The sequence below is a fragment of the Salvia hispanica genome, chromosome 4 (assembly GCF_023119035.1).
Source record: "Salvia hispanica cultivar TCC Black 2014 chromosome 4, UniMelb_Shisp_WGS_1.0, whole genome shotgun sequence".
In the NCBI taxonomy this organism is placed as follows: domain Eukaryota; kingdom Viridiplantae; phylum Streptophyta; class Magnoliopsida; order Lamiales; family Lamiaceae; genus Salvia; species Salvia hispanica.
Genome location: NC_062968.1, coordinates 30,924,657 through 30,940,338, shown reverse-complemented (window position 1 = coordinate 30,940,338; position 15,682 = coordinate 30,924,657). Strand labels below are relative to the sequence as shown.

General features: G+C 35.3%; 1 protein-coding gene and 1 pseudogene across 1 annotated transcript; both read left to right on the top strand.

The window, feature by feature from the left end:
• Positions 1 to 14: 14 nt before the first annotated feature.
• On the top strand, positions 15 to 5,006 carry LOC125219159 (annotated as a pseudogene).
• Positions 5,007 to 13,049: 8,043 nt separating this feature from the next.
• Positions 13,050 to 15,014, top strand: LOC125220898. The gene is made up of 3 exons (XM_048123030.1): positions 13,050 to 13,543; positions 14,346 to 14,498; positions 14,691 to 15,014. The coding sequence occupies exons 1-3, from the start codon at positions 13,166 to 13,168 to the stop codon at positions 15,012 to 15,014; spliced, it is 855 nt and encodes a 284-aa protein (XP_047978987.1). The 5' UTR covers positions 13,050 to 13,165.
• The last annotated feature ends 668 nt before the right edge of the window (positions 15,015 to 15,682 follow it).

The window sequence follows — 15,682 nt, the reverse complement described above, 5'->3', positions numbered from 1 at the left end:
ATTTGGCCGAACCGGTAGAAATAGAAGTGACGACGCAAATCGGCCATGGCAGCGCGGCGGTGAAGCTTTCGCCTATAAATTCATCCAAACTCAAAATTAATTCAATCAAAATTCACCATACTCTGACAAGATGGACGATGAAGCTGATATCTACGAAGGAGTCAGAGCTCAATTCCCTTTGAGTTTCGGTAAGCAATCGAAATCTCAAACCCCTCTCGAACTCGTCCACAACGCTACCCGTCGGACCACGGGCGCTTCCTCCACATCCACCGCCGCGAATGATAAACCGTCTGCTTCCGCTTTCCTCGCTTTCCAGCTCCTCTCAGGACTGGATAAACTCTTTCAGAAACTCAAACCCTAGAAATTCAAGTAGGGATGGCGGTGTGGGTAAATTGATTGGGCCTCCAAGGCCTCCTGCGGTTTTGGATAAGGAAGATGAGATGCCGATTGGTGGCGCAGGAAATGAGGACGAGGAGCCTCGAATTGGGCGCCTAGACCGCTACCTGGGAAAGCTGAAAATGATGACGAACCGACAATTGGGCCACCTAGGCCGCCTTCTGGGAAAGCTGAGGATGGTGATGACAATGATGATGATGGACCGGCGATTGGGCCACCTAGGCCGCCTCCAGGTGCTATAGATTCTGATTCTGATGAAGAAGAAGATGAAGATGCAGATGAAGAAGATGATGATCCTGGGTATCGAATTCCATTGAGCAATGAAATCGTCTTGAAGGGGCATACGAAGGTGAAACATTTAGCTGATCTGTTCCTTGATTTTAGTACACTAATCTTCTATGATTTGCACTGTCAACTTTTTTTTTTACTGTGCAATAGCAGCTAGTGTTTACTAGTAGTACTTATATGTGTCTGATGTTGAAAGCTGCGGTTATGATCTTGTTATGCGTTGATTGCATCGCAGTGAGATACCATACCTGAATTGGTTAGGGAGATTAAAGAATGGTTATTGTTGGTTATATTTAAAAGAGATAACCGTTGTATCATGCATGTATATAAGGTGTCGCAGTTCACAAAAGTAGGCATTTAAATTTGGTGTTGCTGAGAAATTTACAAGACTCTCCTTATCGATTTGAATTCTGCAAATGTTTCTCTCTCAAACTTAAGTCTGTGCAGACTGAGTGAAACTTCTATGTGTTTCGGTGCTCCAATGAAGTGAAGATACAAATCCTAGTGTCTTCAGTATGTCCACGAGTCAACCATGAAATACTTAAAACATTTTTTCTAGGCTAATCATCATCCTCCACACCTTTTTTTGTTTATGAGTTTGATCCCCCTTAAAGTTTCCTAGAGTGTAAAGCCGGAACAGAGGCACTTTTTTGTGTCTTATGTTCTCCTTGCAGTAGAGTATCTTCACTTAGATAACTGGACAAGTTCCCGTACTCAATCCCCAGGCATCTGTCATATTCCTGGATTGCATGCACGTTGGTCACAATGTCATCTACTTTTGAGATTTTATATGTTGTCAAGAAGTCCTACCAGACTCGTTTTCATCAGAAATTTAGAACACAGAGTTTTGGTATTCTGTTGTAGAGACACTCACTGTAATATGGAAGGTAGTAGTGGGTTAAATAAGCTTCAAAGCTGAAAAAGCAGTCATATCAAGTATTTCTAAGTTCTCTTCCTTAAAATATACTCCAGATGTTCTTCCTAAACTAGGTCTGGGCTTTGTCTTAATTAACAGATCGATTTTCATCAGAACGTGGAGACTGGAGTTATGGATTCTAATGTTTGCAGTAGTGGATTAGGTCATTAGGATAAACATCAAAGTTGAATAAGCAGTCCTATCAAGCATTTCCAAGTCACCTTCCTTGAAATATACTGCAGATATTCTTCATAATTAACCATACGGCACTTGTATCCTTGATTAAATTGCATTATCTTCCTTTCAAAGTTTTCACGCACACTGAATTGAGAAAAAGATAGAATTTGGTAGAGTACATTCCTTTCTTATTCAACAATTTTTGGACATTGGGATGCCTTTCTGTACTGTTGAATCTCATGTGCACTCAGTGGATCACGGATCTCGAGTTCTGTCTGGCAGCTACGACTATACTGTTCGCATGTATGATTTTCAAGGCATGAATTCCCATCTTCAGTCATTTAGACAGCTTGAACCATTTGAAGGTCATCAAATTCGTGGGTTGAGCTGGAGTCCTACAGCAGATCGATTTATGTGTGTCACTGGATCGGCCCAGGCTAAGGTGATTCTCAATGACCATTAACACTTTGTTTAGGTTATTTCATGTCCTGATCGAACTGATGTTCTTCCTGCTCTGATGCAGATCTATGACCGTGATGGAGTTACATTGGGTGAGTTTGTCAAGGGAGACATGTATATTCGTGATCTTAAGAATACTAAAGGCCACATATCTGGGTTGACATGTGGAGAATGGCACCTAAGGACAAGCAGACTATCCTAACATCATCTGAGGATGGTTCACTGCGAATATGGGATGTAAATGACTTCAAAAGTCAAAAGCAGGTAAGTGTTTTAAGTTTTTAGTTGCTCACTCATTTGCTGTAGAACTTTGACTAGCACCTGAGGGTTGATTAGAAGAATTGAGTGCAATATACATAAAAGGATATAAAATCATGCTAGATACTTTCAGACATCACAATTCTTCAAACCTTTAGAAAATCAAGACATGAATGGATTAAAGACACACACATCAAAAAACTGACCATGTATATATTGTGTGCATACAAATAACACAAAGATATGCCCATGTATGTGGTAAACCTTATACATTATGCAGCCGCATCATTCCACCATCTATTCCCAGGAAAATTTCACTCTCATCATGGTTTGTTTTGATTACTAGTGAAGTACTAGACAAAAGAAGACATTCATAGGCTTATAGTATATGTAAGCACACCATCTGAAAATTGTTTTCTGGTTTTTCAGGAATTACTACATTAATGTTATTTGATGGGCTTCTTATTTTACGATTTCCCCACTTCTACAGTGGGTAGGAGAGAGCAGGAAAAAGGACCACCATTGAGTTATAAGTTAAGATAGATGTGCTATACTTTTTAAAGTTACTGGAAGCGCACTTACTCATAGAAAGACAGTAGCGGTTTCTTGATACTGTAATTATCTCAAATTTGATGATACTCAGTAGTTTCAAAAGAATATAGTAGTTCTTAATACTTGTACTTTAATGTGCTGTTACATGGTTCATGGTTTCTTCATTCAGTCACTAAGTCTTTGTTTAGATGTTACTCTTTTCCTAATGTGAACAATGTTTGGTGGCTTGGTAGAAAACCACCATCCACAATTTCTATAGATGTACTTTATTTAATTCTCTTTGGTCTTTATTGCCTCTTAATTATCAGGTTAACAAGCCCAAGCTTTCTAGGCCTGGACGTATTCCTGTAACAACATGTGCCTGGGATCGTGAAGGCAAAGAATTGCAGGTGGTATTGGTGATGGTTCCTTGCAGGTTGGTCTTGATTGATGAGCTGAGGCAGATATTAAGATTATTGATCATCTTGTTTGTCTTCATGCAGCTGTAATTATGCTATGAGAAAGCCTCTGGCTTTTCATAATTACTTTGAAACAATAATTAATTTTGTTGCATCCTCTTACAGATATGGAACATAAAATCTGGATGGGTAAGCAGGCCAGACATACATGTTGGAGATTGCCACACAGATGATATTACATCCCTCAAGTTTTCAAGATGGATTAATACTCTTGTCAAGAAGCTTTGATGGTACACTCAAGGTATTCCAGAGATGTTATGAGGAAACCTACTTTTTTCTTTAGTTTTCGTTTTTAATCTTCAGTAGGAGTTGATGAAGAAGTATATCTGATGAAGCCTGTTATTTTGAAGGTTAACCAAATATACTAATATCCATGCCTGTTCTAGGTATGGGATTTACGACAAATGAAGAAGGCTCTTCATGTATTTGATGATCTTCCGAACAATTATGCTCAGACGAATGTTACATTCAGCCCCGACGAAGAACTCTTCCTGACAGGAACATCGGTTGAAAAGAATAACACAACTGGGGGTCTGCTATGTTTTTACGACAGAGCAAAAATGGAACTGGTTTCAAGAGTCGGAATATCTCCAACATATAGTGTCGTTCAGTGTGCATGGCATCCAAGGATAAACCAGGTAATCCAATTATACTTTATAGTGCTTGACTGCTTCACTGCAGTCTGCAGCAACTATGTCACCATGCCTTATCGTATCGATAATTCGATACTAAGATTTGAGAATCAAAAACTTCAGACATCGCATCAGTTACAGAAAATCCAATTGCTGGATTCGTGCCTTACTGTTATTTTCTTCTCATCCTGCACTTTTAGTCTGTATGCACTAATCCATCCATATTAAACCTTGGATCTCAAACTCTGCAGATCTTTGCAACAGTAGGGGACAGGCACGAAGGAGGAACTCATATACTATATGATCCAACCATCAGCGAGAGGGGTGCACTTGTATGCGTTGCACGTGCACCACGGAAGAAGTCTCTGGATGATTTTCAGGCACAGCCTGTAATTCACAATCCGCATGCTCTGCCACTATTCAGAGATCAGCCGAGCCGACAACGTCAGCGCGAGAAGACACTGAAGGACCCACTCAAGGCCCACAAACCGGAGCTACCCATGACGGGGCCAGGCCATGGCGGAAGAGTTGGTTCAACAACGGGAAGTCTGCTAACGCAGTACCTTCTTAAGGTAATGTTGCTTTACTCTCATACTCAAACGAAATCGGCTCTGAGAGACAAGTGGTCACATGTTTCACATTCTGTTGCAGCAAGGGGGTATGATTAAGGAAACATGGATGGATGAAGATCCCAGAGAAGCAATCCTCAAATATGCCGACGTTGCTGTCAAAGATCCTAAATATATCGCCCGGCATACGCGCAGACGCAGCCTGCAACAGTCTTTGCCAAGTCGGATTCAGAGGATGACGAGAAATAACTTGTAATGATGGCTATTACTGGTGATGTTCTATTGTAGATGTTATCACCCATGTATCTGATTTGTAGCATCAAGAAAATGGTTCATTTAGGGATATCCAAATGATGAATACATTCTGTATTAACAATAAGGTGTAGGTTCAAAACAAAAAGCGAAAAAATTATAAAGCAAATGAATAATCATTCTCTCATGACATCCCTCAAATTTTCTTTCCTTTTAGAGGGTTTAGACTATATTTGTGATTGGAAAAGTAAAGAGATCTAAAGAGATGGGTCTTCTTCTGGAAGAAGTGACAAGTCTTGGTCTTCTTTCCCATTTTCCCCTTTACTCACATTTCTCTTCATAATGTCCAACTAGCCATGATTCGATGATCCTACATTCTAAAGAGTATGTTTAGTGCCATAATTAGAATGGTATTCTTACAGTAGTTGTAGTATTACAGACAATTATTACATTTTGTTGTGTTCATAAAATATACTCCTCCATCCCACAAAGTTTGTCTCGTTTGACTGGTGTGGACTTTAAGAAATTATTTGACTTTGTATTAAATGGAAGTATGTGGTGGAATAAGGATCCCACATCAAGGAGATTGATGGGTGTGTTTTAATGTCTATTTTTGGAAAGATTTCAATTGGGACAAACTTTGTTGGACGGACGAAAATGGTAAAATGGGACAAATTTTATAGGACGGAGGGAGTACTACGTAGTATAATGTTCTAAAATTACATACTCCCTCCAGTCCCATAAAAGTTGAGACAAAACTTTTGGGCACGGAGGTTAAAATTTATATTAAATAAATAGGAGAGATGAAAAAAGTAGGAAAGATAAGAGGGGTAAAGTAAACGATGGAATTAAAAAAGAATGACTAGATGTTTTGTCTTTTCTTCAAAGGGAAATGGACTAAAAGGACGGACTAAAAAGGAATACGACCAACTTTTATGGACGGAGGAGTATAATTTTTACATTCTAAAATCAATTAAAAACGAAAAATTAGTACAAAGATAAGCTTCTTGTCTAAATTAAATAGAGTTATCAAAAATGGTTCGTTATGGAACTCAGATTGTTTCAACGTAGTTTTGTAGCAAACGTGCTTTCAGTCAGACATAGTCGTTTCTAGAGTTAGTTTCATAGAGACGAATTGGATAAACTAATCATAGTGTTCTTTATTCCATTTTAGTGAATTTATCGTTCCCAATCAACTTTACTGGTAATTCCATGCCTACTTGGCTACTGCCATTATGTTTAGGCCATCTTGCACCGTATCTCTTAACCATCTTTTCTCAACACAGTCTCATCTCCCTCCGTCCCAAGAAGCTTTCTTGGGCGCAGATTTTATGCAACTTTATTTTGTGTGTTAAGTGGAGAGACTAAAGTAAGAGAGAATAAAGTAGAGATAAAGGTGTTTCCATATTAAGTAATGAGTCATCTTTGTTGGAGACAAACTAAAAGGAAAATGAGACATCTTCAATGGACGGAGGAAATACTTATTTAAGAGACAACGTATCTTAAACAACTCTTTTTTAACTATATATGAGTTCCACTAATTTATTTCTTTTTATTTTATTTTTCAAATTATTTAATTAATTTACATTAAACATTATATTAAAATTTTAAAAATGGCATTTTACTAAAAAATTATTAGGGGTGGCGTGCGGGAAACGGTAAACACCTCTCACCGCGCGATGCTCGACGGGAAGAGACACACGCGGTGAGATGAAACGAGACGGCGAAGAGCACGCACGGATGCTCTTAATGTTAGAGTTTGTATACTAGAAATCACGTTTGAGTGATTGAATACGTAAAACTCTTATTTTGTTTTCCAATGAATAAAACAGATTAATTTTGTCATAATGTTGTTATGTTTTACATTTAATGGATGTTAATGCATGTTTAAATGTATAAGTTAACTTAACAAAGTCTAAGTCTTTGTTTTAGTAGACCGGTTGTGGGCGTCGTCCACTTTAAGGTAATACACAAAGAAAAAGATGAATTTCACAACCTAGTTGGAATTTGACTATCCATCGAAAAAGGTTGCAATGTCACCGCATATTTCTAAGCCTTACGAAATAAGATGACATTGGTGTGGTATAGCACCGAACGGATCTAGACAAGACTTGTCCTTATGCTATCTACGAAAGGTGAGGTCTTGATAAATATTTGTTTCTTAATCAATGTAGGTTAGCATTGAGTATACGGTATTGATTATGCATTACTTTGACTTATCAAATGGTGCGGGTTTTTCGTAACCCAATGATATATTGGGTAGTGGTGATCAATATCTAGCGGTGCTAGGATTGCTATTATATTGAATTGTGCGCGAGCGAGTCTCGTTTGACAATGTCCTCAAGAGGACGCGAAACAAGGTTTTATTATTCGGAACCTAGCTAGTTGGAGTTTGATTACTCTATGAATAATAAATAAGCGTTTCATGCTAAGTCCATTCTTGGAATTAATAAGAAGTTAATTAATTAAGTCCATAGCGATATTAATTAATTAATGGACATTTTATCTTAAGCGCGGAAATGAAAGTTAATCGGAAACCCGGATTACTTGTAATTTCGAATTTGGATGGGGAGAGTTCAATATTACTTCTATAGCGTGCTCGTAATATTCCAATTATGACTTATATTAAATTGTGGGTTCAATTTAATTAGTAAAATAAATTGGATGAGCCCATATCCAAAACCTTCCATAGATCCTGTCTGGCCCAAAAGGAACTTAATAAAAATAGGAGAATAAATGAGACGAATGATAACAATTTTTATACAAAAAAAATTCAAAATTTTCGTCCCCCCACCCCCACTGAAGGAGATTTCGAAATTCACTCCTTTTCCCCAAAAAGGATTTCTTCGTCTTCTTTATTTAAGTCCTAGTATTCGGAGATCACCCACACCGATATCGGAGTACAGTTCGGGAAACGAGAAGATTTGTGGTCTAGTATTCAAAGCGTTACGTGGAGAAGAGCTAGCCATCTTCGATTCTTTGGAAAATTAATTAGGTATTTTTTCGCTCAGTAGAAAAGCATGTTTTAGGTTTCAATATACTTAAAGCATGATTAATTCAAGTTATGAGCATGATACATGTAAGAATTACGCGAACAGATTTTGTCTAAATAATCAGTAAATAGATCTGATTATTATGTGATTTATTGGTGTGATTAATAATTGTTAAATTATGTTAATTCATGCAACACCGCTTCGCGCCAGTTGCATCACTTAAAGGCCAACAAATATCCATTTTTAAGAGCAACTTCGGCTTCCAATAAAATAAGAGTGAACTACACAATTAATCATTGATCTTGTCATAAAATACACCAATGGTCCCAACAAAAATTTTATACGTAGCATTTTTGGTACATGTCGGTCTATTATACCCTCTACATTTGAAAAATCTACTAAATGCCATGGAGGGCAATTTTGGTACCTCTTCAATTATGTAATTATTTTAGACATACATAAAAACACCTTTTACAACAAAAATATTTTCTTTTAAATTAATTCACTTAAATTTTTTAAATAATAACTTGAATAATGTATAGATTAAGCTTTATAATGAAAAAGTTACTATAGTTCATTTTTTTTTTTAGTAAAAAAATGTTACTTGCAAGAGTTCGCTATACTATACTTTAACTAACGTAATTAAAATATTTATTATATAGTTCATTTTATTATTTTTTTAAGTAAATTTCAATTATTATATTTAACAAATATTCTTCACTATCTGTATTTTTTAATTAACGTAATTAAAATATTTATTTTTCACTTAAGTATAGTAACATTTAAATATTTAAGTAATATTTTTTAAATAAAAAATTACTATAATTTGCTATAATATATTTTCTTCTCAAATTTAAAAAATTTTAGTAAAATTTTTAAGTAAAAATAAATCCCACAGAATTTTCTATAATTCGCTTTAATATTTATATTTAAAAATATTACTCCTCCGTCTCCAAGATACATCGTTTTTCTTTTAGTTTGTCCAACTAAGATGACACATTTCCTTTTATGGTAATTTTCTCTCTCCGATTATACACTCAACCACTTTTTCTCACCCTATTAAAATATTCATCTTTATTTATCTCTCTACTTTAACACTCACACCCACCTCTCTCTCTCCAATTAAACACTTTAACCAATAACTCCTAAAATCCCGTCCGGATAAGCAATGTGTCATATTAGCGGACGGAGGTATACTATTAAATATAATATTTTCTTTGCAAATATATAGATTAATTTGTATAAAAATAATATTTAATTTTAAAAATAAATAAAACATAATTAAAACATATGGTTTCTTATTTAAAGTTTTGAAATAATAAAGCATCAAATATTATTTAAATGAAAGTATAATCGAAAATGTATAAAAGAAAATGGTGATGGAAGAAAAAAATGAAAAAAAATAAAAGGATAGAAAGGTCCAAAATGCCCCAAAACTTTAAATATTCATACTAATGGTATCTAGGGTTAGTTTTGTCTTATCATACAAAAAATGATATAAAATTTTTTTTAAAGGGCTATTGGTGCATTTTTAGACAAGATCGGAACTATTAGTGCATTTTTAAGAGCAACTTCGGCTTCCAATAAAATAAAAAGAAGAGTAATCTGCATGCAATATTGATATCACGACAGTATTTCTCTAGTGTAAAAACCAAAAATAAGTCTGCCACTCTGCCTCTTGAATTTTATCCGTTTCTACTAATAAGACAATAATACTGTACAAATACAATATTGTTGCTTTGTCAATAATGTACACATACGTATGTCACATTCTAGATAAGTGTGCATATGAGTGAATATTACAAATATGATTTTATAAACTTAGTATAGTACATATAAACTTATTACACTTATTTATAATTTGTTTATAATAAGAATGGTACATAAATAATTTCATGAGCTTTGTTGAGTGCTGAAGACATGCAATCCTTCGCAGTCAGAGCAAGCTCGATCGCTGCTGCAAACGCTTCCAATATCTTAGTACAATTCAACCTTCTCGGCCGTTAGGGTCGTCTGTCCCCTTGATCCGCCACTGCTGTACTAATTTATAGTATCAAAGAAATGAGCTTGGTCTAGGTTCCTCACAGTCACATATATGGAAATAATGTTTTTTAATTTTAATTCTCAATTTTATATTATAGTAATTTTATAATGTACTCCCTTGTCCAGATTTATAGTCACATTTAATTATGACACGGATTTTAAGGAATTGGTGGAGTGTGTAATTAATGAAGTGAGATGGTGAAGTGTGTAATAAATGAAGTGAGATGATAAAGTGTGTAATAAATGGAGTGAGTTGGTTGAAGGTGGTCCCTTTTTTACTTTTTAACTTTGTGATTTTTTATTTTTGTTTTGGTTTATTTTTGTGTTGATAATGACATTTGGGTGTAATTTTAGTAAATAATGGGGTAAAATTTTATGTCCAAATATGAAAAATTAAATGTATTATAAATGTGAAGCGAACTTTTATGATAAAATTTGACTATAAAATTGGAACGGAGGGAGTACTAATTATGATTCAATAATTGTGTTTCTTCGAATATTGCCGTTGTCAAATATTGCGAACCCATATTAAAGAATATGTTGATGTGAGGGGCGGTGAAAAGCTACTATCAGTTGATATTGTCTATCTGTTGACATTATTACTAAAGAAGGTGACATTTATATATAGTGAAGTTGACATTATGTTTGTTAGCGCATAGTTAATATTTTTATAGATATAAGTTGACGTTGTTGCTAGCGTCTATTGACATTGTTGTTAGTGTATGTTGACATTAATACTAAAAATATTGACATTGTATTTATTAGTGCATTGATATTGTTTTTATAGATACAAGATTATGCTCTTGATGCTTGTTTTGACACATGAAAAATAGGTTACAAATCAAGATGCGCTCGTTAAGCTTGTTTTCACACTCGAAAAATAGTTCACAAATCATTGACTATGTTAATAGTCTTGTTTTACAAAGAGTATGCCCTTGAGGCTTGTTTTGACACTAGTAATGATGTCAGCCTATATTTTATAAAAATGTCAACTATGTACTAATAATGTCAACTATGTCAACAATGTCAATTTTGTTGATTGAAATATATTTACAATTACGGTTGACATTGTTCTAGCGTCTGTTGACATTATGACGAAAAAGTTGACATTTATATACAACGAAGTTGACATTGTATTTGTTAGTGTACGATTGATATTCTATAGATACAAGAGTATGATTGTGATGCTTGTTTAGACACTAGAAAAATAAGTCACAAATTATTAACTTGATAGACTTTTTTTACGAGATACGCTCGTTAAGCTTGTTTTAACACTTAAAAAATAGGTCACAAATTATTGACTACAATAATAGGGGCTTGTTGACATTGTTGCTAGTATCGGTTGACATTTATGATATATTCAGTTGATATCAACTTGATTATTGAAATATTGAAATTTTTATAAATTTTAGTATTAAATTTTGTCATCGTAACATATACAATTGAGATGTCATTGGAATCCTTATAAAATTACTTTAATTCGATATATTTTTTATGAAAAAATAATTTAAATTGAAATAATTATATGCATTCTGAGTTATCGTATATTTGCTAAGAGTTAATTATAATTAGTCTTTCTATTTACTTATTATAATACATAATTACATTTATTTATAATTTCTTTAAACTTTAATTACTAAAGCAGCGTATTAAAGAGATAAACATTTAAACCTTTCACTTACCCCACCTAAAATAAGATTAATTTTTTTAACTCCCTATATTTAAAATAAATGTAAAAAACTTTTATATTTATACATTAAAAATTGTAATAAAAGTTATCGCATGATTTTATAACAATTCTAGACATTTATATTATACTTTTAAAACTCTCCCACTCCTATATATCTATAGATATAGATGAAATTTTAGTGGCGATTTGAGAGATTTGTAATACAAAAACTATTGTTTAATTATTTCTGAAATAGAAATTTACCCTTGATATGCTGTCTTTAGGGATGTTAATCGGACCAACCCTATTCGGGTTGCGGTTAATCGGGTTGTGATTTTTCGGGTTATAAAATTCAATCCTAACCCTAAAGCTCGGGTTTCGAGCTAGCTCAAAGGGTTAATCGGATTGCTACCGATACAATTAATATGCGATCAATCCAATATATAATGATGAAAATTAGTTATATTTATAAAATGTAAAATATTTTATTATGATATATTTGAGATATATGCTTAAACTCAAACATAAACATGATCAAATACTAATATTTGAGATTTGTGCAAAATAAAACATAAACATCAAGAAATTTTAAAGCATGTTTTAGAAATTTAAATAATTTTCTAGTGAATTTGAAGTTTCTAGTTTATTTATCTATTATTATGTTAATAAAAAAAAAATATATATTTAATGTATAAAAGTAAAAGATATATTTTTAGTTATCTATATTATAAAATAATCAATGAAGTGTCTAATTAGGAGTCAAATAAATAGAACGATAGAAATTTACTCGAGTTTTAATGCACCCATTGAGTTTTTGGGTCTAGCCCTAATGGGTTGTGGTTAATCGTGCACAATGAATTTGTAATTTTATTGGTTAAATTTTCAACCTAATCCTATAGATTTGTTAGCTATTCAGTAGCCATAGGTTACGGGCGACATTGACACCCTAGCTGTCTTCCATAAAAAGTTGTGAGACATATTTTCATGTTGATATTTCTTTTGAATGGAATGATTTTGTTTTCCTTATGAAATTTCCCTGTATTTTTCTCTCCACCTATTAATTGGTGTGGACATATTTTCATGCTGATTTTTTTTTTGAATGGCATGATTTGTTTTCCTTGTGAAATTTCCCTGTATTTTCTCTCCACTTATTAATGGTATAGTATTAATTATGATTGCACATATTTCAACTTTACTCCACTTAAATTGTGTATAATTGGAAAATAATTAATTAGACTTGGTTCTTCGCGAATAAGTAAACGAGTCTTGGTCGGGGAGTTAGTTAGGGTTTCTCCCTCCAATTTTCCCTCCACATTCATGCAAATAACTGCATTTCTCTCTCTTCTCCTGCATAATTATTCTATATATTTCCAAATCAGTCACTCTCGATTAAAAATTGTCACTGATATTCTCTGTTTTCATAAACTACAGCAGATTTGAATCGCCCAATTTTTGTTTAAACCACTGTATTGGTGCTTTACGGTTGCTTGTTGAGTGAAAGATATGAGCATTTTCGAATTTCAGTCTGAGAATCCGAGACTTTTCTCCATGGGAAACCAGGCTCCGTCGGTACTGGATTCATGCTCCGACGAGGAGGCGGCTTTCGGCGATAAGGAAGACGGTGATTGGTTGTCGAGGCTACTGGTTGAGGCCGGCGGAAATACAGATGATGATTCCGGCGACGTCGTTTTTGTAAGTGAGCTGTTCCCCAAAATCCGATCTGATTCTGTGAAGGCGCTGGCTAAGGCTGTTGTTGATGACGAAGGTGATGATGATTGTATGGTTTTGGATGGTGACCCTGACAATCCGGTGGTCGCCGTCAATGATAAGGCTGACGGTGGTGATTCCGATGAACTCGAGATTGTTGGTGAGAAGGGTGAGGTGTGCCTTCTCTCTTTTTTTTTTTTTTTGCATAATTTACTTATTTTTGCTGACTGTCTACTGATAATTACTCCAATTCTGAAAGTAAGTGAGATAATTGTTACTCTTAAAATTCACATATCATTTATTTATTTTCTTTTGTGGTGTGATTTTGGATTATTTGTGTCTTATGAAACTTATCTCTGCTTCAAATTTGTGATATCATATTTAATTTGCAGAATTTTTTGTTGAGATATTGTTGTTCATATTAATTGGTGATTAAAAAGGGCTTTGTGTCCGATGCTAGTGAATATTTGGTGTTTATTATTGGAGAATTATGTATAATTGAACATCATGTTTAGTTTCTAGCAAACCACAGTAATTGCAAATTTATCGACTTCTTGAGTATATCACGAAATACCTCGACTACAGGCACGATTCTGAAAATTTTGTAACTACTGCTGCTTTAAAGTGTACATTAAACTCAGTTAAAGCTTTGGGAACCATAAACGTATGAATTAATGGCTATTTGTTTGGTACATTAAAGGTCTCTGGCATATTGTTTACTAATCTTATCTTGTCTTAGACTCTTAGAAGATACTATGTTGTTCATTTGTACAGATAATAAATGGTTTTCTTATCGTTGCATCTACAGGTGGCGTGCAGGATTTTCCTCACTCCGGCATCTTTGTGCTAAGTATCTCTTTGCTTCTACGGCGCATGAAGTCCATTGTGGCCTGGTAATTTCTTTAGTTTAAAATTTTGATCTGTCTACTGGGATTATATAGCTTCCATCTTTGATTTATGATTTCCTTAATTTCAGTGTCACTGTTATGTGTGTGACACACTGGCTCCGTGTCTCCATTGGGGCACTGGCGCTAGCAGCACTGAACATTGCCATGCTAGTGATAAAGACGAATATTGGAGAGCAGAGCGGAAGCGTGCAAAGAAAGTTATAAGCCTTCGGCTGTGCAAAGTACGACTACTACTAGTACTAGGCCGGGTGTCATCCATCACAACCAAACTCGTTGCCTCAGCATCAGGGTGTTAACTGTCGCGATCCGCCCTTGTGTTCTTTCTTCAGCATTTGGTTTGCCAAATGCCATGAATCGAGAAGAAGCCAATACCTGGTATCATGCTCCTGAATATAACCCTCAATCAATGTTAGCCCTCAGTGCGGTCACACCCTAGAAGTACTAACACTGTTTCTCCAAAGGTTACTCTTATGAATACTCTTATGAACAAACACCACCATGTAGGAGTACAAAATCCTCTGTCCTCCTATCATCCAGTCTTCAAGCGAACGGGTTATGGGCCTTTCACAAATAATAATCACGCGCATGGGTCTCAATTATCTAGAGACCCACCTCTGAACAGGCACCCTGCGTTCCAGGCTCCTGTCACAAATGGCCGCCATGACGCAAATCAGCTTATGTATGGAAGTCCGGCTGCTGGATTACCTTCTGCTACCTGCCTTCTGAAGCTCAGATAACCTCCCAGCCAATTCTCAGCCGTCGGAATCGTACTTACATACCACACCAATCTCAAATGCCTTCTCAACCATCTGTGAGTGGAAGCTCTTTGGGGTCACCACCATTGCAACCCTACCAATGTACCAACCAAGTGTGGGATATGTCACAAGTCCACTGTCCCTCAACCCTATATTGCATATGCACCCGACAACCATGCACCTTATCAGACTGTTGGTCACTGGCAGTTGGATGCTGGCAATACTTTGCCGGATCAATTGCATTCAAGATCCACAATATCCGCTTTAACTGCAAAAGCAAAACAATCCTACTTCCATGTTCACATGTGTCCAAAATGATGTCCAGCATCAGTATCATACTCAAAGTGGTATTGGTTCAAATCCAGCAGATATTGTCCTCTTTCGTGATTCCTTTGTCGGCCATGGCAATATGCAGAGTCATGCGGCGAATGGGGCACTGGCTGGGACATCACAAGCACAAACTATACAACATGATTGGCCAAGCATGACAACGCCTTGGGTGTGGACAATCCCCCCCAACAGAATGCTGAAGTAGCTGCTTATTCCTCCACAATAGATGTTGCTGACTACCAGTTTCCTGAAAGTAGAGAACCTGACTCGTTCCAACTTCAATTTCTTGGCAATTCGATGTTGGAAATCAATCAGTTATA